Source organism: Oncorhynchus keta, chromosome 27 (genome assembly GCF_023373465.1).
Source record: "Oncorhynchus keta strain PuntledgeMale-10-30-2019 chromosome 27, Oket_V2, whole genome shotgun sequence".
In the NCBI taxonomy this organism is placed as follows: Eukaryota; Metazoa; Chordata; class Actinopteri; order Salmoniformes; family Salmonidae; genus Oncorhynchus; species Oncorhynchus keta.
The window spans coordinates 24,741,929-24,763,829 of NC_068447.1; the positions used below are offsets into that span (position 1 = coordinate 24,741,929).

General features: G+C 45.5%; 1 protein-coding gene across 1 annotated transcript in view; it reads right to left on the minus strand.

Annotated features, from left to right (window-relative positions):
- The window catches only part of LOC118360283 (cadherin-4-like), a 636,928-nt gene that overhangs the window by 169,295 nt on the left and 445,732 nt on the right, over positions 1-21,901 (minus strand). The window contains exon 4 of the mRNA XM_052482021.1: positions 8,313-8,533. Within this exon, the coding sequence (XP_052337981.1) occupies positions 8,313-8,533 (221 nt within the window). The remainder of the gene's footprint in view (positions 1-8,312; positions 8,534-21,901) is intronic.

The following is a 21,901-nucleotide window of genomic DNA, read 5'->3' on the forward strand; positions in this document are numbered from 1 at the left end:
ATGATATCTTGTGGCATCCCACAAGGTTCGATAATTGGATCTTTGTTATTCCTAATCTATATCAATGACCTTGCTGCTGTGTCTTCTACCTTACTTCACATTCTCTTTGCTGATGACACCAATTTGATTTTATCACACAATAATTTGGATTCACTAATTAATGAAGCCAACTCAGGCATGGCAACATTTTCTGAATTGTTCCAGATAAACAAAAAATCTTTAAATGTTAAAAATCTAACTTCCCTGTATTCACTAGTAAGAATAAGAAATATTGTACAATTCCATTTATTCAATTTGTCTGCAGCAAAGTGATGGAATCTATTAGTAACATCAGAAAGATTAGTGGTTTGGTTCATCAGGCTTGCTTCCTAACTCTATACTATAGCTTAATTTACCCATATACCATTTACTGTAATAGTGTCTGGTCCAGTACATATGCCTCCTACCTACACAAATTATTCATAAATCAAAATACATTTGCAAGACTAGCCACCTCCTCTAATTACCTGGCTCCATCTGCACCTTTGTTTAAGAAACTTACTATCAAGACAACAAGGTGACATAGCATATATGAGGTATGAAAAACAGATTGTTCACCCTCCCCCCATGGAGATAGGAGGAGCGACAGACACAAGTCATTCCATCCCACACACACACACTGACTGAGTATCTCTCTCTCAGATTCCAACTGCTGATTCATGTTTGGATATATAAAGAAATACTGTAAATCTACCAAAGAAAGGTCTGTTAATTGCTCCCTTAAATATATTCAGTTTAAGGAACAAAATTCATAAAATATGCTGTCTAGTGCATTCAAACAATATTCATGTATTGGCAAAATCTTACTTGGACTCTTCTTTTGAGGATGCTGAGATCTCTATACATGGATATGATTTGTTCAGGAGGGACAGAAATAGATATGGTGGTGGAGTTGCAGTTTAAATCCTGAACAATATTCCAGCAATATAACGTAAGGACTTAATGGGGTGGCAGGTAGCCTAGTGGTTAGAGAGTTGGACGAGTAACCGAAAGGCTAAAAGATCAAATCCCTGAGCTGACAAGGTAAAAATCTGTTGTTCTGCCCCTGAACAAGGCAGTTAACCAACTGTTCCTAGGCTGTCATTGAAAATAAGAATTTGTTCTTAACTGACTTGCCTAGTTAAATAAAGGTTAAAAAAAATGTTGAGCGCTATAGGTGCATTTACACATTTTACACCTATACTAGTTGGTTGCTGCTATAGGCCACTGAGATGATGATGTGAGGTCGGAAGTTTACATACAATTTAGCCAAATACATTCAAACTCAGTTTTTCACAATTCCTGAGATTTAATCCAAGTAAAAATTCCCTGTTTTAGGTCAGTTAGGATCACCACTTACTTTATTTTAAAAATGTGAAATGTCAGAATAATAGTAGAGAGAATGACTTATTTCAGCTTTTATTTCTTTCATCACATTCCCAGTGGGTCAGAATTTTACATACACACAATTAGTATTTGGTAGCTTTTCCTTTAAATTCCTTACCTTGGGTCAAACATTTTGGGTAACCTTCCACAAGCTTCCCACAATAAGTTGGGTGAATTTTGGCCCATTCCTCCTGACAGAGCTGGTGGAACTGACTCAGGTTTGTAGGCCTCCTTGGTCACTTTTTCAGTTCTGCCCGCACATTTTCTATGGGATTGAGGTCAGGGCTTTGTGATGGCTACTCCAATACCTTGACTTTATTGTCCTTAAGCCATTTCGCCACAACTTTGGAAATATGCTTGGGGTCATTGTCCATTTGGAAGAACCATTTGCGACCAAGCTTTAACTTCCTGATTGATGTCTTGAGATGTTGCTTAAATATATCCACATAATTTTCCTGCCTCATGATGCTATCTATTTTGTGAAGTGCACCAGTCCCTCCTGCAGCAAAGCACCCCCACAACATGATGCTTGCAAGCCACCCCCTTTTTCCTCCAAACATAATGATGGTCATTATGGTCAAACAGTTCTAGGGCATTTCTCCAACAATTACGATCTTTGTCCCCATGTGCAGTTGCAAACCGTAGTCTGTCTTTTTTATGGCAGTTTTGGAGCAATGGCTTCTTCCTTTATGAGCGGCCTTTCAGATTATGTCAATATAGGACTCGTTTTACTGTGAATATAGATACTTTTGTACCTGTTTCCTTCAGCATCTTCACAAGGTCCTTTGCTGTTGTTCTCGGATTGATTTGCACTTTTCGCACCAAAGTGTGTTCATCTCTAGGAGACAGAACGCGTCTCCTTCCTGAGCGGTATGACGGCTGCGTGATCTCATGGTGTTTATACTTGTGTGATATTGTTTGTACAGATGAACGTGGTACCTTCAGGCGTTTGGAAATTGCTCCCAAGGATTAACCAGATTTTTATTCTGAGGTCTTGGCTGATTTCTTTTGATTTTCCCATAATGTCAAGCAAAGAGGCACTGAGTTTGAAGGTAGGCCTTGAAATACATCCACAGGTACACCTCCAATTGACTCAAATGGTGTCAATTATCTTATCAGAAGATTCTAAAGCCATGACATCAAGTTCTGGAATTTTCCAAGCTGTTTAAAGGCACAGTCAACTTAGTGTATGTAAACTTCTGATCCACTGGAATTGTGATACAGTGAACGAATCTGTCTTTATACCGTTTTTAGAAAAATGACTACAAAGTAGATGTCCTAACTGACTTGCCAAAACTATAGTTTGTTATTAAGGAGACATTTGTGGAGTGGTTGAAAAACAAGTTTTAATGACTCCAACCTGAAGGGAATGTACACTTCCATCTGCAACTGTATGTAAATAAGCTATTTCTGTGTTTTATATATACATTTGAACATTTTCAAAAAATCAATTTTCACTTTGTCATCATGGGGTATTGTGTCTAGATTGATGAAGGTAAAATTTATTTAATCAATTTTAGAATAAGGCTGTAACATAAAAAAATGTGGAAAGAGGGAAGGGATCTGAATACTTTATGAATTCACTGTATATACTCTTAAAAAAAGGGTTCCAAAAGGGATCTAAAAGGGTTTCTCAGCTGTCCTTATAGGATAAACGTTTTTGGCTCCAGGCAGATCCCCGTTCTAGGTAAAAACCCTTTTGGCTTCAATGTAGAACCCTCTGTGTAAACACATTCACACACTGGACAGACAGGCACAAATGCAAACAAAAACACACTATACACAACACCCATTATTTCACATGTCCCTTGACTCAGGAACACACATCCCTGACACCCAACAGATTCTTCCCTGAGGAGACTAAATCCCACAAGTCATTGCACATCTCCTGTCTGTGTTCCCCAGGCTCTATTTTAACAAACCTAGCACAATGATCAATCTAAATGCTGGTAGTTGCGCTATAGGTGTCGGGGGGAGTCAGAAATATTTTTGCTATTTGTACAACCACAATTATTGGCACCGTTGCAGGAGTTGGCGCGAAAGGGCTGGGTTTTGATGCATAAACAACTTGTGGGTGTGTCGAGGATTGGCTGCTTGCTGGCCACCTTGCTCCATGGCTAAATATGTGGTTGCTTCAAGTTGTGTACACTACTGGTCAGAAGGTTTAGAACACCTACTCATTCAAGGGTTTTTCTATATTTTTACTATTTTCTACATTGTAGAATAATAGTGAAGACATCAAAACTATGAAACAACACGTATGGAATCATGTAGTAACCAAAAAAGTGTTAAACAAATCAAAATATCTGTTATATTTGAGATTCTTCAAATAGCCACCCTTTGCCTTAATGACAGCTTTGCACACGCATGGCATTCTCTCAACCAGCTTCAGCTGGAATGCTTTTCCAACAGTCTTGAAGGAGTTCCCACATATGCTGAGCACTTGTTGGCTGCTTTTCCTTCACTCTGCGGTCCAGATCATCCCAAACATCTCAAGTCAACAACGCAGCCACTGCCAGCTAGCCTACTTCAGCAGTACTGTATCATTTTAATCATTTTAGTCAATAAGATTCTTGCTACGTAAGCTTAACTTTCTGAACATTCGAGACGTGTAGTCCACTTGTCATTCCAATCTCCTTGCATTAGCGTAGCCTCTTCTGTAGCCTGTCAACTATGTGTCTGTCTATCCCTGTTCTCTCCTCTCTGCACAGACCATACAAACGCTCCACACCGCGTGGCCGCGGCCACCCTAATCTGGTGGTCCCAGCGCGCACGACCCACGTGGAGTTCCAGGTCTCCGGTAGCCTCTGGAACTGCCGATCTGCGGCCAACAAGGCAGAGTTCATCTCAGCCTATGCCTCCCTCCAGTCCCTCGACTTCTTGGCACTGACGGAAACATGGATCACCACAGATAACACTGCCACTCCTACTGCTCTCTCTTCGTCCACCCACGTGTTCTCGCACACCCCGAGAGCTTCTGGTCAGCGGGGTGGTGGCACCGGGATCCTCATCTCTCCCAAGTGGTCATTCTCTCTTTCTCCCCTTACCCATCTGTCTATCGCCTCCTTTGAATTCCATGCTGTCACAGTTACCAGCCCTTTCAAGCTTAACATCCTTATCATTTATCGCCCTCCAGGTTCCCTCGGAGAGTTCATCAATGAGCTTGATGCCTTGATAAGCTCCTTTCCTGAGGACGGCTCACCTCTCACAGTTCTGGGCGACTTTAACCTCCCCACGTCTACCTTTGACTCATTCCTCTCTGCCTCCTTCTTTCCACTCCTCTCCTCTTTTGACCTCACCCTCTCACCTTCCCCCCTACTCACAAGGCAGGCAATACGCTCGACCTCATCTTTACTAGATGCTGTTCTTCCACTAACCTCATTGCAACTCCCTCCAAGTCTCCGACCACTACCTTGTATCCTTTTCCCTCTCGCTCTCATCCAACACTTCCCACACTGCCCCTACTCGGATGGTATCGCGCCGTCCCAACCTTCGCTCTCTCTCCCCCGCTACTCTCTCCTCTTCCATCCTATAATTTCTTCCCTCTGCTCAAACCTTCTCCAACCTATCTCCTGATTCTGCCTCCTCAACCCTCCTCTCCTCCCTTTCTGCATCCTTTGACTCTCTATGCCCCCTATCCTCCAGGCCGGCTCGGTCCTCCCCTCCCGCTCCGTGGCTCGACGACTCATTGCGAGCTCACAGAACAGGGCTCCGGGCAGCCGAGCGGAAATGGAGGAAAACTCGCCTCCCTGCGGACCTGGCATCCTTTCGCTCCCTCCTCTCTACATTTTCCTCTTCTGTCTCTGCTGCTAAAGCCACTTTCTACCACTCTAAATTCCAAGCTTCTGCCTCTAACCCTAGGAAGCTCTTTGCCACCTTCTCCTCCCTCCTGAAACCTCCTCCCCCCCCCCCTCCCTCTCTGCAGATGACTTCGTCAACCATTTTGAAAAGAAGGTCGACGACATCCGATCCTCGTTTGCTAAGTCAAACGACACCGCTGGTTCTGCTCACACTGCCCTACCCTGTGCCCTGACCTCTTTCTCCCCTCTCTCTCCAGATGAAATCTTGCGTCTTGTGACGGCCGGCCGCCCAACAACCTGCCCGCTTGACCCTATCCCCTCCTCACTTCTCCAGACCATTTCCGGAGACCTTCTCCCTTACCTCACCTCGCTCATCAACTCATCCCTGACCGCTGGCTACGTCCCTTCCGTCTTCAAGAGAGCGAGAGTTGCACCCCTTCTGAAATAACCTACACTCGATCCCTCTGATGTCAACAACTACAGACCAGTATCCCTTCTTTCTTTTCTCTCCAAAACTCTTGAACGTGCCGTCCTTGGCCAGCTCTCCCGCTATCTCTCTCAGAATGACCTTCTTGATCCAAATCAGTCAGGTTTCAAGACTAGTCATTCAACTGAGACTGCTCTTCTCTGTATCACGGAGGCGCTCCGCACCGCTAAAGCTAACTCTCTCTCCTCTGCTCTCATCCTTCTAGACCTATCGGCTGCCTTCGATACTGTGAACCATCAGATCCTCCTCTCCACCCTCTCCAAGTTGGGCATCTCCGGCGCGGCCCACGCTTGGATTGCGTCCTACCTGACAGGTCGCTCCTACCAGGTGGCGTGGCGAGAATCTGTCTCCTCACCACACGCTCTCACCACTGGTGTCCCCCAGGGCTCTGTTCTAGGCCCTCTCCTATTCTCGCTATACACCAAGTCACTTGGCTCTGTCATAACCTCACATGGTCTCTCCTATCATTGCTATGCAGACGACACACAATTAATCTTCTCCTTTCCCCCTTCTGATGACCAGGTGGCGAATCGCATCTCTGCATGTCTGGCAGACATATCAGTGTGGATGACGGATCACCACCTCAAGCTGAACCTCGGCAAGACGGAGCTGCTCTTCCTCCCGGGGAAGGACTGCCCGTTCCATGATCTCGCCATCACGGTTGACAACTCCACTGTGTCCTCCTCCCAGAGCGCTAAGAACCTTGGCGTGATCCTGGACAACACCCTGTCGTTCTCAACTAACATCAAGGCGGTGGCCCGTTCCTGTAGGTTCATGCTCTACAACATCCGCAGAGTACGACCCTGCCTCACACAGGAAGCGGCGCAGGTCCTAATCCAGGCACTTGTCATCTCCCGTCTGGACTACTGCAACTCGCTGTTGGCTGGGCTCCCTGCCTGTGCCATTAAACCCCTACAACTCATCCAGAACGCCGCAGCCCGTCTGGTGTTCAACCTTCCCAAGTTCTCTCACATCACCCCGCTCCTCCGCTCTCTCCACTGGCTTCCAGTTGAACCTCGCATCCGCTACAAGACCATGGTGCTTGCCTACGGAGCTGTGAGGGGAACGGCACCCCAGTACCTCCAGGCTCTGATCAGGCCCTACACCCAAACAAGGGCACTGCGTTCATCCACCTCTGGCCTGCTCGCCTCCCTACCACTGAGGAAGTACAGTTCCCGCTCAGCCCAGTCAAAACTGTTCGCTGCTCTGGCCCCCCAATGGTGGAACAAACTCCCTCACGACGCCAGGACAGCGGAGTCAATCACCACCTTCCGGAGACACCTGAAACCCCACCTCTTTAAGGAATACCTAGGATAGGATAAGTAATCCTTCTCACCCCCCCCCTAAAAGATTTAGATGCAATATTGTAAAGTGGCTGTTCCACTGGATGTCATAAGGTGAATGCACCAATTTGTAAGTCGCTCTGGATAAGAGCGTCTGCTAAATGACTTAAATGTAAAATGTAAATGTCAACTGGGTTGAGGTCGGGTGATTGTAGAGGCCAGGTCATCTGATGCAGCACTCCATCACTCTCCTTCTTGGTCAAATAGCCCTTACACAACCTGGAGATGTTTTGGGTCATTGTCCTGTTGAAAAACAACTGATAGTCCCACTAAGCGCAAACCAGATGGGATGGCATATCGCTGCTGAATGCTGTGGTAGCAATGCTGATTAAGTGTGCCTTGAATTCTAAATAAATCATTGACAGTGTCACCAGTAAAGCACCATCACACCTCCTCCTCCATGCTTCACGGTGGGAACAATAGATGCAGAGATCATCCGTTCACAAAGACACGGCGGTTGAAACCAAAAATTGCAAATTTGGACTCTAATGTCCATTTCTCGTGTTTCTTGGCCCAAGCAAGTCTCTTCTTATTTTTGGTGTCCCTTAGTAGTGGTTTCTTTGCAGCAATTCGACCATGAAGGCCTGATTCACACAGTCTCCTCTGAACAGTTGATGTTGAGATGTGTCTGTTACTTGAACTCTGTGAAGCATTTATTTGTGCTGCAATTCCTGAGGCTGGTAACTCTGAGGCTGGTAATTTTTCCTCTGCAGCAGAGGTAACTCCGGGTCTTCCTTTCCTGTGGCGGTCCTCATGAGAGCCAGTTTCATCATAGCGTTAGATGGTTTTTTCTTGTTTTTGATGGACTGTCATTTTTCTTTGCTTATTTGAGCTGTTTTTGCCATAATATAGACTTGTTCTTTTACCAAATGTTCTGTATACCTCCCCTACCTTGTCACAACATAACTGATTGTCTCAAACACATTAAGAAGCAAATCAATTCCACAAATGAACTTTTAACAAGGCACACCTGTTATTCCAGGTGACTATGTTATCCTCATTCCAGGTGACTATGCTGGTTGAGAGAATGCTAAGTGTGCAAAGTTGTCATCAAGGCAAAGGGTGGCTACTTATAATTATATTTTGATTTGATTAACATTTTCTTGGTTACTACAGGATTCCATATGTGTTATTTCATAGTTTTGAATATAGTATAATATAGCAAATAGTAAAAAATAGTTAAAAAATTAGTCAAAATAAAGAAAAACCTTGGAATGAGTAGGCGTGTCCAAACTTTTGACTGGCACTGTACATCTATGAACAAAGTGATTCTCATACCTGATTGCTTGGTGGTGAGGGAGTGGGTTGCCCCATCAGGGCCAGTTTGACCGTGGTCTCCCACACGTGTGGACCGCTGGCAATGACCGTGAACTGGACCGGTGCGGTCAGGCTGGTCACCTCTCTCTGGGGGTAGATGGACCCGTCAGCGCCAATGCTGAACCTGGGGTCACTGCTCTGAAAGACCACCCCCTCATTCGCCATACAGTCATCAAAACTCACTGGAGAGAGAGAGAGGGGGGGGGGGGAGAGGTACGTTTTGACTGGAACATATTCTTAATACTACTAATACATGGTCCGCATTATCATATGTGAATGATTATTCATTCATGGCCGTGGATACCATGCTTATTCCCTAAAAAGGTATGAATACAGCAGTGTGATATTCACTGAGCTGTTTGATGTCGTCTCCCCTCCCCTCCATACATCCTCATCTCTCCCCCCTGCCTGCCTGTCTTTCTGTGGACTTAACCCAGACATTATTTTTGGAGAAATAGCAATGATAATGTCACAACTTTACTTAAGGAACAGGGTAGAAATAGAGGAGAGAATGAGTTGTGCTTCACATTAACATCTCAACCTCTGTTGGAGAGTGAAGAATAGGCTTATATACTGTACAGCGCATACAGACTTACAGTATAGATTAGAATGCATAGTATTTGGTCAAAACACTTGGACGCTTGGCCACAAATAAACACACCAACCTGGATACAGCCCTTAGCCGTGGTATATTGGCCATATAGCGCAAACACAGTGGTGCCTTATTGCTATTATAAACTGGTTACCAATGTAATTAGAGCAGTAAAAATACATGTTTTGTCATTCGGTCTGATATATATATATATATATATATATATATATATATATATATATATATATATATATAGAGAGAGAGAGAGAGAGAGAGAGAGAGAGAGGGACAAATTAGAAAGGCGCAGATACTGGGACAGAGAGAGAGAGAGGAGTATAAACAGGGACAGAGAGAGAGAGAGGAGTATTAACAGGGACAGAGAGAGAGAGAGGAGTATAAACAGGGACAGAGAGAGAGAGGAGTATAAACAGGGACAGAGAGAGAGAGGAGTATAAACAGGGACAGAGAGAGAGAGAAGTATAAACAGGGACAGAGAGAGAGAGGAGTATAAACAGGGACATAGAGAGAGAGGAGTATAAACAGGGGCAGAGAGAGAGAGGAGTATAAACAGGGACAGAGAGAGAGAGGAGTATAAACAGGTACAGAGAGAGAGAGGAGTATAAACAGGGACAGAGAGAGAGAGGAGTATAAACAGGGACAGAGAGAGAGAGGAGTATAAACAGGGACAGAGAGAGAGGAGTATAAACAGGGACAGAGAGAGAGATGAGTATAAACAGGGACAGAGAGAGAGAGAGAGGAGTATAAACAGGGACAGAGAGAGAGGAGTATAAACAGGGACAGAGAGAGAGAGGAGTATAAACAGGGACATAGAGAGAGAGGAGTATAAACAGGGACAGAGAGAGAGAGGAGTATAAACAGGGACAGAGAGAGAGAGGAGTATAAACAGGGACAGAGAGAGAGAGGAGTATAAACAGGGACAGAGAGAGAGAGGAGTATAAACAGGGACAGAGAGAGAGAGGAGTATAAACAGGGACAGAGAGAGAGGAGTATAAACAGGGACAGAGAGAGAGGAGTATAAACAGGGACAGAGAGAGAGAGAGGAGTATAAACAGGGACATAGAGAGAGAGGAGTATAAACAGGGGCAGAGAGAGAGAGGAGTATAAACAGGGACAGAGAGAGAGAGGAGTATAAACAGGGACAGAGAGAGAGAGAGGAGTATAAACAGGGACAGAGAGAGAGAGGAGTATAAACAGGGACAGAGAGAGAGGAGTATAAACAGGGACAGAGAGAGAGAGGAGTATAAACAGGGACAGAGAGAGAGAGGAGTATAAACAGGGACAGAGAGAGAGAGAGAGGAGTATAAACAGGGACAGAGAGAGAGAGAGAGGAGTATAAACAGGGACAGAGAGAGAGAGGAGTATAAACAGGGACATAGAGAGAGAGGAGTATAAACAGGGACATAGAGAGAGAGGAGTATAAACAGGGACAGAGAGAGAGAGGAGTATAAACAGGGACAGAGAGAGAGAGGAGTATAAACAGGGACAGAGAGAGAGAGGAGTATAAACAGGGACAGAGAGAGAGAGGAGTATAAACAGGGACAGAGAGAGAGAGGAGTATAAACAGGGACAGAGAGAGAGAGGAGTATAAACAGGGACAGAGAGAGAGAGGAGTATAAACAGGGACAGAGAGAGAGAGAGGATATAAACAGGGACAGAGAGAGAGTATAAACAGGGACAGAGAGAGAGGAGTATAAACAGGGCAGAGAGAGAGAGGAGTATAAACAGGGACAGAGAGAGAGAGGAGTATAAACAGGGACAGAGAGAGAGAGGGAGAGAGAGAGGAGTATAAACAGGGACAGAGAGAGAGAGGAGTATAAACAGGGACAGAGAGAGAGGAGTATAAACAGGGACAGAGAGAGAGAGGAGTATAAACAGGGACAGAGAGAGAGAGGAGTATAAACAGGGACAGAGAGAGAGAGGAGTATAAACAGGGACAGAGAGAGAGAGAGGAGTATAAACAGGGACAGAGAGAGAGAGAGAGGAGTATAAACAGGGACATAGAGAGAGAGGAGTATAAACAGGGACAGAGAGAGAGGGGAGTATAAACAGGGAGAGAGAGAGAGGGGAGTATAAACAGAGAGAGAGAGAGAGGAGTATAAACAGGGACAGAGAGAGAGGAGTATAAACAGGGACAGAGAGAGAGAGAGGAGTATAAACAGGGACAGAGAGAGAGAGGAGTATAAACAGGGACAGAGAGAGAGAGGAGTATAAACAGGGACAGAGAGAGAGAGGAGTATAAACAGGGACAGAGAGCAAAGGAGTATAAACAGGGACAGAGAGAGAGAGAGGAGTATAAACAGGGAGAGAGAGAGGGAGTATAAACAGGGACAGAGAGAGAGGAGTATAAACAGGGACAGCAGAGAGAGAGGAGTATAAACAGGGACAGAGAGAGAGAGGAGTATAAACAGGGACAGAGAGAGAGAGGAGTATAAACAGGGACAGAGAGAGAGAGGAGTATAAACAGGGACAGAGAGAGAGGAGTATAAACAGGGACAGAGAGAGAGAGGAGTATAAACAGGGACAGAGAGAGAGAGAGGAGTATAAACAGGGACAGAGAGAGAGAGGAGTATAAACAGGGACAGAGAGAGAGAGAGGAGTATAAACAGGGACATAGAGAGAGGAGTATAAACAGGGACAGAGAGAGAGAGGAGTATAAACAGGGACAGAGAGAGAGAGGAGTATAAACAGGGACAGAGAGAGAGAGGAGTATAAACAGGGACAGAGAGAGAGAGGAGTATAAACAGGGACAGAGAGAGAGGAGTATAAACAGGGACAGAGAGAGAGAGGAGTATAAACAGGGACAGAGAGAGAGAGGAGTATAAACAGGGACAGAGAGAGAGAGAGGAGTATAAACAGGGACAGAGAGAGAGAGGAGTATAAACAGGGACAGAGAGAGAGAGGAGTATAAACAGGGACAGAGAGAGAGGAGTATAAACAGGGACAGAGAGAGAGAGGAGTATAAACAGGGACAGAGAGAGAGAGGAGTATAAACAGGGACAGAGAGAGAGAGGAGTATAAACAGGGACAGAGAGAGAGAGGAGTATAAACAGGGACAGAGAGAGAGAGGAGTATAAACAGGGACAGAGAGAGAGAGGAGTATAAACAGGGACAGAGAGAGAGAGGAGTATAAACAGGGACAGAGAGAGAGAGGAGTATAAACAGGGACATAGAGAGAGAGGAGTATAAACAGGGACAGAGAGAGAGAGGAGTATAAACAGGGACAGAGAGAGAGAGGAGTATAAACAGGGACAGAGAGAGAGGAGTATAAACAGGGACAGAGAGAGAGGAGTATAAACAGGGACAGAGAGAGAGAGGAGTATAAACAGGGACATAGAGAGAGAGGAGTATAAACAGGGACAGAGAGAGAGAGGAGTATAAACAGGGACAGAGAGAGTATAAACAGGGACAGAGAGAGAGAGAGGAGTATAAACAGGGACAGAGAGAGAGAGGAGTATAAACAGGGACAGAGAGAGAGAGGAGTATAAACAGGGACAGAGAGAGAGAGGAGTATAAACAGGGACAGAGAGAGAGAGGAGTATAAACAGGGACAGAGAGAGAGAGAGGAGTATAAACAGGGACAGAGAGAGAGAGGAGTATAAACAGGGACAGAGAGAGAGGAGTATAAACAGGGACAGAGAGAGAGAGGAGTATAAACAGGGACAGAGAGAGAGAGGAGTATAAACAGGGACAGAGAGAGAGAGAGGAGTATAAACAGGGACAGAGAGAGAGAGGAGTATAAACAGGGACAGAGAGAGAGAGGAGTATAAACAGGGACAGAGAGAGAGAGGAGTATAAACAGGGACAGAGAGAGAGAGGAGTATAAACAGGGACAGAGAGAGTATAAACAGGGACAGAGAGAGAGAGGAGTATAAACAGGGACAGAGAGAGAGAGGAGTATAAACAGGGACAGAGAGAGAGAGGAGTATAAACAGGGACAGAGAGAGAGAGGAGTATAAACAGGGACAGAGAGAGAGAGTATAAACAGGGACAGAGAGAGAGGAGTATAAACAGGGACAGAGAGAGAGAGGAGTATAAACAGGGACAGAGAGAGAGAGTATAAACAGGGACAGAGAGAGAGGAGTATAAACAGGGACAGAGAGAGAGAGAGGAGTATAAACAGGGACAGAGAGAGAGAGGAGTATAAACAGGGACAGAGAGAGAGAGGAGTATAAACAGGGACAGAGAGAGAGAGAGGAGTATAAACAGGGACAGAGAGAGTATAAACAGGGGAGAGAGAGAGAGGAGTATAAACAGGGACAGAGAGAGAGAGGAGTATAAACAGGGACAGAGAGAGAGAGAGGAGTATAAACAGGGACAGAGAGAGAGAGGAGTATAAACAGGGACAGAGAGAGAGAGGAGTATAAACAGGGACAGAGAGAGAGAGGAGTATAAACAGGGACAGAGAGAGAGAGGAGTATAAACAGGGACAGAGAGAGAGAGGAGTATAAACAGGGACAGAGAGAGAGAGGAGTATAAACAGGGACAGAGAGAGAGGAGTATAAACAGGGACAGAGAGAGAGAGGAGTATAAACAGGGACAGAGAGAGAGAGGAGTATAAACAGGGACAGAGAGAGAGAGGAGTATAAACAGGGACAGAGAGAGAGGAGTATAAACAGGGACAGAGAGAGAGAGGAGTATAAACAGGGACAGAGAGAGAGAGGAGTATAAACAGGGACAGAGAGAGAGAGAGGAGTATAAACAGGGACAGAGAGAGAGAGGAGTATAAACAGGGACAGAGAGAGAAGAGGAGTATAAACAGGGACAGAGAGAGAAGGAGTATAAACAGGGACAGAGAGAGAGAGGAGTATAAACAGGGACAGAGAGAGAGAGGAGTATAAACAGGGACAGAGAGAGAGAGGAGTATAAACAGGGACAGAGAGAGAGAGAGGAGTATAAACAGGGACAGAGAGAGAGAGGAGTATAAACAGGGACAGAGAGAGAGGAGTATAAACAGGGACAGAGAGAGAGAGGAGTATAAACAGGGACAGAGAGAGAGAGGAGTATAAACAGGGACAGAGAGAGAGAGGAGTATAAACAGGGACAGAGAGAGAGAGGAGTATAAACAGGGACAGAGAGAGAGAGAGAGGAGTATAAACAGGGACAGAGAGAGAGAGGAGTATAAACAGGGACAGAGAGAGAGAGGAGTATAAACAGGGACAGAGAGAGAGAGGAGTATAAACAGGGACAGAGAGAGAGAGGAGTATAAACAGGGACAGAGAGAGAGGAGTATAAACAGGGACAGAGAGAGAGGAGTATAAACAGGGACAGAGAGAGAGAGGAGTATAAACAGGGACAGAGAGAGAGAGGAGTATAAACAGGGACAGAGAGAGAGAGGAGTATAAACAGGGACAGAGAGAGAGAGGAGTATAAACAGGGACAGAGAGAGAGAGAGGAGTATAAACAGGGACAGAGAGAGAGAGGAGTATAAACAGGGACAGAGAGAGAGAGGAGTATAAACAGGGACAGAGAGAGAGAGAGGAGTATAAACAGGGACAGAGAGAGAGAGAGGAGTATAAACAGGGACAGAGAGAGAGAGGAGTATAAACAGGGACAGAGAGAGAGAGGAGTATAAACAGGGACAGAGAGAGAGAGAGGAGTATAAACAGGGACAGAGAGAGAGAGAGGAGTATAAACAGGGACAGAGAGAGAGAGGAGTATAAACAGGGACAGAGAGAGAGAGGAGTATAAACAGGGACAGAGAGAGAGGAGTATAAACAGGGACAGAGAGAGAGGAGTATAAACAGGGACAGAGAGAGAGGAGTATAAACAGGGACAGAGAGAGGAGTATAAACAGGGACAGAGAGAGAGAGGAGTATAAACAGGGACAGAGAGAGAGAGGAGTATAAACAGGGACAGAGAGAGAGAGGAGTATAAACAGGGACAGAGAGAGAGAGGAGTATAAACAGGGACAGAGAGAGAGGAGTATAAACAGGGACAGAGAGAGAGGAGTATAAACAGGGACAGAGAGAGAGAGAGGAGTATAAACAGGGACAGAGAGAGAGGAGTATAAACAGGGACAGAGAGAGAGAGGAGTATAAACAGGGACAGAGAGAGGAGTATAAACAGGGACAGAGAGCGAAAGGAGTATAAACAGGGACAGAGAGAGAGAGAGGAGTATAAACAGGGACAGAGAGAGAGAGGAGTATAAACAGGGACAGAGAGAGAGAGGAGTATAAACAGGGACAGAGAGAGAGAGAGGAGTATAAACAGGGACAGAGAGAGAGAGGAGTATAAACAGGGACAGAGAGAGAGAGGAGTATAAACAGGGACAGAGAGAGAGGAGTATAAACAGGGACAGAGAGAGAGAGGAGTATAAACAGGGACAGAGAGAGAGAGGAGTATAAACAGGGACAGAGAGAGAGAGGAGTATAAACAGGGACAGAGAGAGAGGAGTATAAACAGGGACAGAGAGAGAGAGGAGTATAAACAGGGACAGAGAGAGAGAGGAGTATAAACAGGGACAGAGAGAGAGAGAGAGGAGTATAAACAGGGACAGAGAGAGAGAGAGGAGTATAAACAGGGACAGAGAGAGAGAGGAGTATAAACAGGGACAGAGAGAGAGAGGAGTATAAACAGGGACAGAGAGAGAGAGGAGTATAAACAGGGACAGAGAGAGAGAGAGAGAGGAGTATAAACAGGGACAGAGAGAAAGGAGTATAAACAGGGACAGAGAGAGAGGAGTATAAACAGGGACATAGAGAGAGAGGAGTATAAACAGGGACAGAGAGAGAGAGGAGTATAAACAGGGACAGAGAGAGAGGAGTATAAACAGGGACAGAGAGAGAGAGGAGTATAAACAGGGACAGAGAGAGAGGAGTATAAACAGGGACAGAGAGAGAGAGGAGTATAAACAGGGACAGAGAGAGAGAGGAGTATAAACAGGGACATAGAGAGAGAGGAGTATAAACAGGGACAGAGAGAGAGAGGAGTATAAACAGGGACAGAGAGAGAGAGGAGTATAAACAGGGACAGAGAGAGAGAGGAGTATAAACAGGGACAGAGAGAGAGAGGAGTATAAACAGGGACAGAGAGAGAGAGGAGTATAAACAGGGACAGAGAGAGAGAGGAGTATAAACAGGGACAGAGAGAGAGAGGAGTATAAACAGGGACAGAGAGAGAGAGGAGTATAAACAGGGACAGAGAGAGAGAGGAGTATAAACAGGGACAGAGAGAGAGAGGAGTATAAACAGGGACAGAGAGAGAGGAGAATATAAACAGGGACAGAGAGAGAGGAGTATAAACAGGGACAGAGAGAGAGGAGTATAAACAGGGACAGAGAGAGAGAGGAGTATAAACAGGGACAGAGAGAGAGGAGTATAAACAGGGACAGAGAGAGAGAGGAGTATAAACAGGGACAGAGAGAGAGAGGAGTATAAACAGGGACAGAGAGAGAGAGGAGTATAAACAGGGACAGAGAGAGAGAGGAGTATAATCAGGGACAGAGAGAGAGAGGAGTATAAACAGGGACAGAGAGAGAGAGGAGTATAAACAGGGACATAGAGAGAGAGGAGTATAAACAGGGACAGAGAGAGAGAGGAGTATAAACAGGGACAGAGAGAGAGAGGAGTATAATCAGGGACATAGAGAGAGAGGAGTATAAACAGGGACAGAGAGAGAGAGGAGTATAAACAGGGACAGAGAGAGAGGAGTATAAACAGGGACAGAGAGAGAGAGAGGAGTATAAACAGGGACAGAGAGAGAGAGGAGTATAAACAGGGACATAGAGAGAGAGGAGTATAAACAGGGACAGAGAGAGAGAGGAGTATAAACAGGGACAGAGAGAGAGAGGAGTATAATCAGGGACATAGAGAGAGAGGAGTATAAACAGGGACAGAGAGAGAGAGGAGTATAAACAGGGACAGAGAGAGAGGAGTATAAACAGGGACAGAGAGAGAGAGAGGAGTATAAACAGGGACAGAGAGAGAGAGGAGTATAAACAGGGACAGAGAGAGAGAGGAGTATAAACAGGGACAGAGAGAGAGAGGAGTATAAACAGGGACAGAGAGAGAGAGAGGAGTATAAACAGGGACAGAGAGAGAGAGGAGTATAAACAGGGACAGAGAGAGAGAGGAGTATAAACAGGGACAGAGAGAGAGAGGAGTATAAACAGGGACAGAGAGAGAGGAGTATAAACAGGGACAGAGAGAGAGAGGAGTATAAACAGGGACAGAGAGAGAGAGAGGAGTATAAACAGGGACAGAGAGAGGAGTATAAACAGGGACAGAGAGAGAGAGAGAGGAGTATAAACAGGGACAGAGAGAGAGGAGTATAAACAGGGACAGAGAGAGAGAGGAGTATAAACAGGGACAGAGAGAGAGGAGTATAAACAGGGACAGAGAGAGAGAGGAGTATAAACAGGGACAGAGAGAGAGGAGTATAAACAGGGACATAGAGAGAGTGGAGTATAAACAGGGACAGAGAGAGAGAGGAGTATAAACAGGGACAGAGAGAGAGAGGAGTATAAACAGGGACAGAGAGAGAGAGGAGTATAAACAGGGACAGAGAGAGAGAGGAGTATAAACAGGGACAGAGGAGAGAGGAGTATAAACAGGGACAGAGTATAAACAGGAGAGAGAGGAGTATAAACAGGGACAGAGAGAGAGAGGAGTATAAACAGGGACAGGAGAGAGAGGAGTATAAACAGGGACAGAGAGAGAGAGGAGTATAAACAGGGACAGAGAGAGAGAGGAGTATAAACAGGGACAGAGAGAGAGGAGTATAAACAGGGCAGAGAGAGAGAGGAGTATAAACAGGGACATAGAGAGAGAGGAGTATAAACAGGGACAGAGAGAGGAGTATAAACAGGGACAGAGAGAGAGAGGAGTATAAACAGGGACAGAGAGAGAGAGGAGTATAAACAGGGACAGAGAGAGAGAGGAGTATAAACAGGGACAGAGAGAGAGAGGAGTATAAACAGGGACAGAGAGAGAGGAGTATAAACAGGGACAGAGAGAGAGGAGTATAAACAGGGACAGAGAGAGAGGAGTATAAACAGGGACAGAGAGAGAGAGGAGTATAAACAGGGACAGAGAGAGGAGTATAAACAGGGACAGAGAGAGAGGAGTATAAACAGGGACAGAGAGAGAGAGAGGAGTATAAACAGGGACAGAGAGAGAGAGGAGTATAAACAGGGACAGAGAGAGAGAGGAGTATAAACAGGGACAGAGAGAGAGAGGAGTATAAACAGGGACAGAGAGAGAGAGGAGTATAAACAGGGACAGAGAGAGAGAGGAGTATAAACAGGGACAGAGAGAGAGAGGAGTATAAACAGGGACAGAGAGAGAGAGGAGTATAAACAGGGACAGAGAGAGAGAGGAGTATAAACAGGGACAGAGAGAGAGAGGAGTATAAACAGGGACAGAGAGAGAGAGGAGTATAAACAGGGACAGAGAGAGAGAGGAGTATAAACAGGGACAGAGAGAGAGAGGAGTATAAACAGGGACAGAGAGAGAGAGGAGTATAAACAGGGACAGAGAGAGGAGTATAAACAGGACAGAGAGAGAGAGGAGTATAAACAGGGACAGAGAGAGAGAGGAGTATAAACAGGGACAGAGAGAGAGGAGTATAAACAGGGACAGAGAGAGAGAGGAGTATAAACAGGGACAGAGAGAGAGAGAGGAGTATAAACAGGGACAGAGAGAGAGAGGAGTATAAACAGGGACAGAGAGAGAGGAGTATAAACAGGGACAGAGAGAGAGAGGAGTATAAACAGGGACAGAGAGAGAGAGGAGTATAAACAGGGACAGAGAGAGAGAGGAGTATAAACAGGGACAGAGAGAGAGAGGAGTATAAACAGGGACAGAGAGAGAGAGGAGTATAAACAGGGACAGAGAGAGAGGAGTATAAACAGGGACAGAGAGAGAGAGGAGTATAAACAGGGACAGAGAGAGAGAGAGGAGTATAAACAGGGACAGAGAGAGAGAGGAGTATAAACAGGGACAGAGAGAGAGAGGAGTATAAACAGGGACAGAGAGAGAGAGGAGTATAAACAGGGACAGAGAGAGAGAGGAGTATAAACAGGGACAGAGAGAGAGAGGAGTATAAACAGGGACAGAGAGAGAGAGGAGTATAAACAGGGACAGAGAGAGAGAGAGGAGTATAAACAGGGACAGAGAGAGAGAGGAGTATAAACAGGGACAGAGAGAGAGAGGAGTATAAACAGGGACAGAGAGAGAGGAGTATAAACAGGGACAGAGAGAGAGAGAGAGGAGTATAAACAGGGAGAGGAGAGGAGTATAAACAGGGACAGAGAGAGAGAGGAGTATAAACAGGGACAGAGAGAGAGAGGAGTATAAACAGGGACAGAGAGAGAGAGGAGTATAAACAGGGACAGAGAGAGAGAGGAGTATAAACAGGGACAGAGAGAGAGAGGAGTATAAACAGGGACAGAGAGAGAGAGGAGTATAAACAGGGACAGAGAGAGAGGAGTATAAACAGGGACAGAGAGAGAGAGGAGTATAAACAGGGACAGAGAGAGAGAGGAGTATAAACAGAGACAGAGAGAGAGAGGAGTATAAACAGGGACAGAGAGAGAGAGGAGTATAAACAGGGACAGAGAGAGAGAGGAGTATAAACAGGGACAGAGAGAGAGAGAGGAGTATAAACAGGGACAGAGAGAGAGAGCAGTATAAACAGGGACAGAGAGAGAGAGGAGTATAAACAGGGACAGAGAGAGAGAGGAGTATAAACAGGGACAGAGAGAGAGAGAGGAGTATAAACAGGGACAGAGAGAGAGAGAGGCGTATAAACAGGGACAGAGAGAGAGAGAGGAGTATAAACAGGGACAGAGAGAAAGAGGAGTATAAACAGGGACAGAGAGAGAGAGAGGAGTATAAACAGGGACAGAGAGAGAGAGGAGTATAAACAGGGACAGAGAGAGAGAGGAGTATAAACAGGGACAGAGAGAGAGAGGAGTATAAACAGGGACAGAGAGAGAGAGAGGAGTATAAACAGGGACAGAGAGAGAGAGAGGAGTATAAACAGGGACAGAGAGAGAGAGGAGTATAAACAGGGACAGAGAGAGAGAGGAGTATAAACAGGGACAGAGAGAGAGAGGAGTATAAACAGGGACAGAGAGAGAGAGAGGAGTATAAACAGGGACAGAGAGAGAGGAGTATAAACAGGGACAGAGAGAGAGGAGTATAAACAGGGACAGAGAGAGAGAGGAGTATAAACAGGGACAGAGAGAGAGGAGTATAAACAGGGACAGAGAGAGAGGAGTATAAACAGGGACAGAGAGAGAGGAGTATAAACAGGGACAGAGAGAGAGAGGAGTATAAACAGGGACAGAGAGAGAGAGGAGTATAAACAGGGACAGAGAGAGAGAGGAGTATAAACAGGGACAGAGTATAAACAGGGACAGAGAGAGAGAGGAGTATAAACAGGGACAGAGAGAGAGAGGAGTATAAACAGGGACAGAGAGAGAGAGAGGAGTATAAACAGGGACAGAGAGAGAGAGGAGTATAAACAGGGACAGAGAGAGAGAGGAGTATAAACAGGGACAGAGAGAGAGAGGAGTATCTATCTCCAGTTTCACTAATTACACACAATCATTAAAAAGAGGCAGTGGAACAGCTTATTAGACAGAAGCAGAGATTGAATGAAACCCGAAACCCAACTATGAGTCTGAACCTCCCGACTCCACAGCTGACTGAACACACTATTGACTCCAACCACAGGCTAATATGCAGCAAATTAGCATGAAATTGAGAAAGTGTCCTTATCCTTCACCTCCCTGAAAAACTAAACAATTGAGGGAGGAGGGAGGGGACGAGATTCAGTTACTCCACATAACACAATGTAGACATCAAATCAAAGAAGAAGAATGCCTCGTCATAAAGACAACATATTGTCTTGCAAATGAATTTGCTATTATCTTCATGGGTTCCATTATGGGTTCATTATTCTGTGTCCAAACACTTTCCTACCAGCTACAGACCCCTGGAAGAACCAGACTGTTGTTCTCTGTCTTCGGCCCACCACCAACACATCCACGCCCATCTCCAAGCCCAGGGACCAGGGCAGTCAACTTACACTGAGTGTACAAAACATCAGGAACATCTTCCTAATATTGAGTTGTACCACCTCCCACTTCCTCCCCCTTCCTCCCCCTTCCTCTTTGGGTGGTGGACAATTCTTGATACACACAGGAAACTGTTGAGCATTAAAAAAACAGCATCATCGCAGTTCTTGACACAAACCGGTGCGCCTGGCACCAACTACCATACCCTGTTCAAAGGCACCCTCTGAATGGCACACATGCACAATCCATGTCTCAATTGTCTCAAGGCTGAACAATCCTTCTTTAACCTGTCTCCTCCTGTTCATCTACACTGATTGAAGTGGATAGTGACATTAATAAGGGATCATAGCTTTCACCTGGATTCATCTGGTCAGTCTATAATGGAAAGAGTAGATTTTCTTAATGTTTTGTACACTCAGAGTATGTCTCGCTCTGTCTCTCTACCTCCCTATTTTCTCTCTCTCGCTCTCCCTCCCTCCTTCCCATGGATTACAGTGTCTAGACAGAATCTTGAGAGAGAAACCTTGGGCTGAAGGATGTAACTCACCAGTCTGTTCACTCACCAGATTTCCATCCCACAGCCACCCCCACCACTACAACAACTGAACCAGGGCTCCATGTGCAGTACAGTATAAACTATCTTTTAGTTCTAATGCTGTTACCTCTCCCTCCTCTGGGCCCAGTGGTGGTGATGTATATGTTATAACATCATTAATCCTCTCTCTGAAACTGAGCTCAGACAAAATATGACTCCGTCTTTGCCTGGCAACAGGTGTTGTCTAAGGACAGGCGCCCCAGTCTAGACTGTGGTGTAGGGGAACTGAAGAGGGTACTGTAAATTACTAAGAGAGAAAGAAAAAAACAGCGGTAGCCCTGAGCTTTGTGATACAACAGAGTCCCGAGTCTCTATCCACC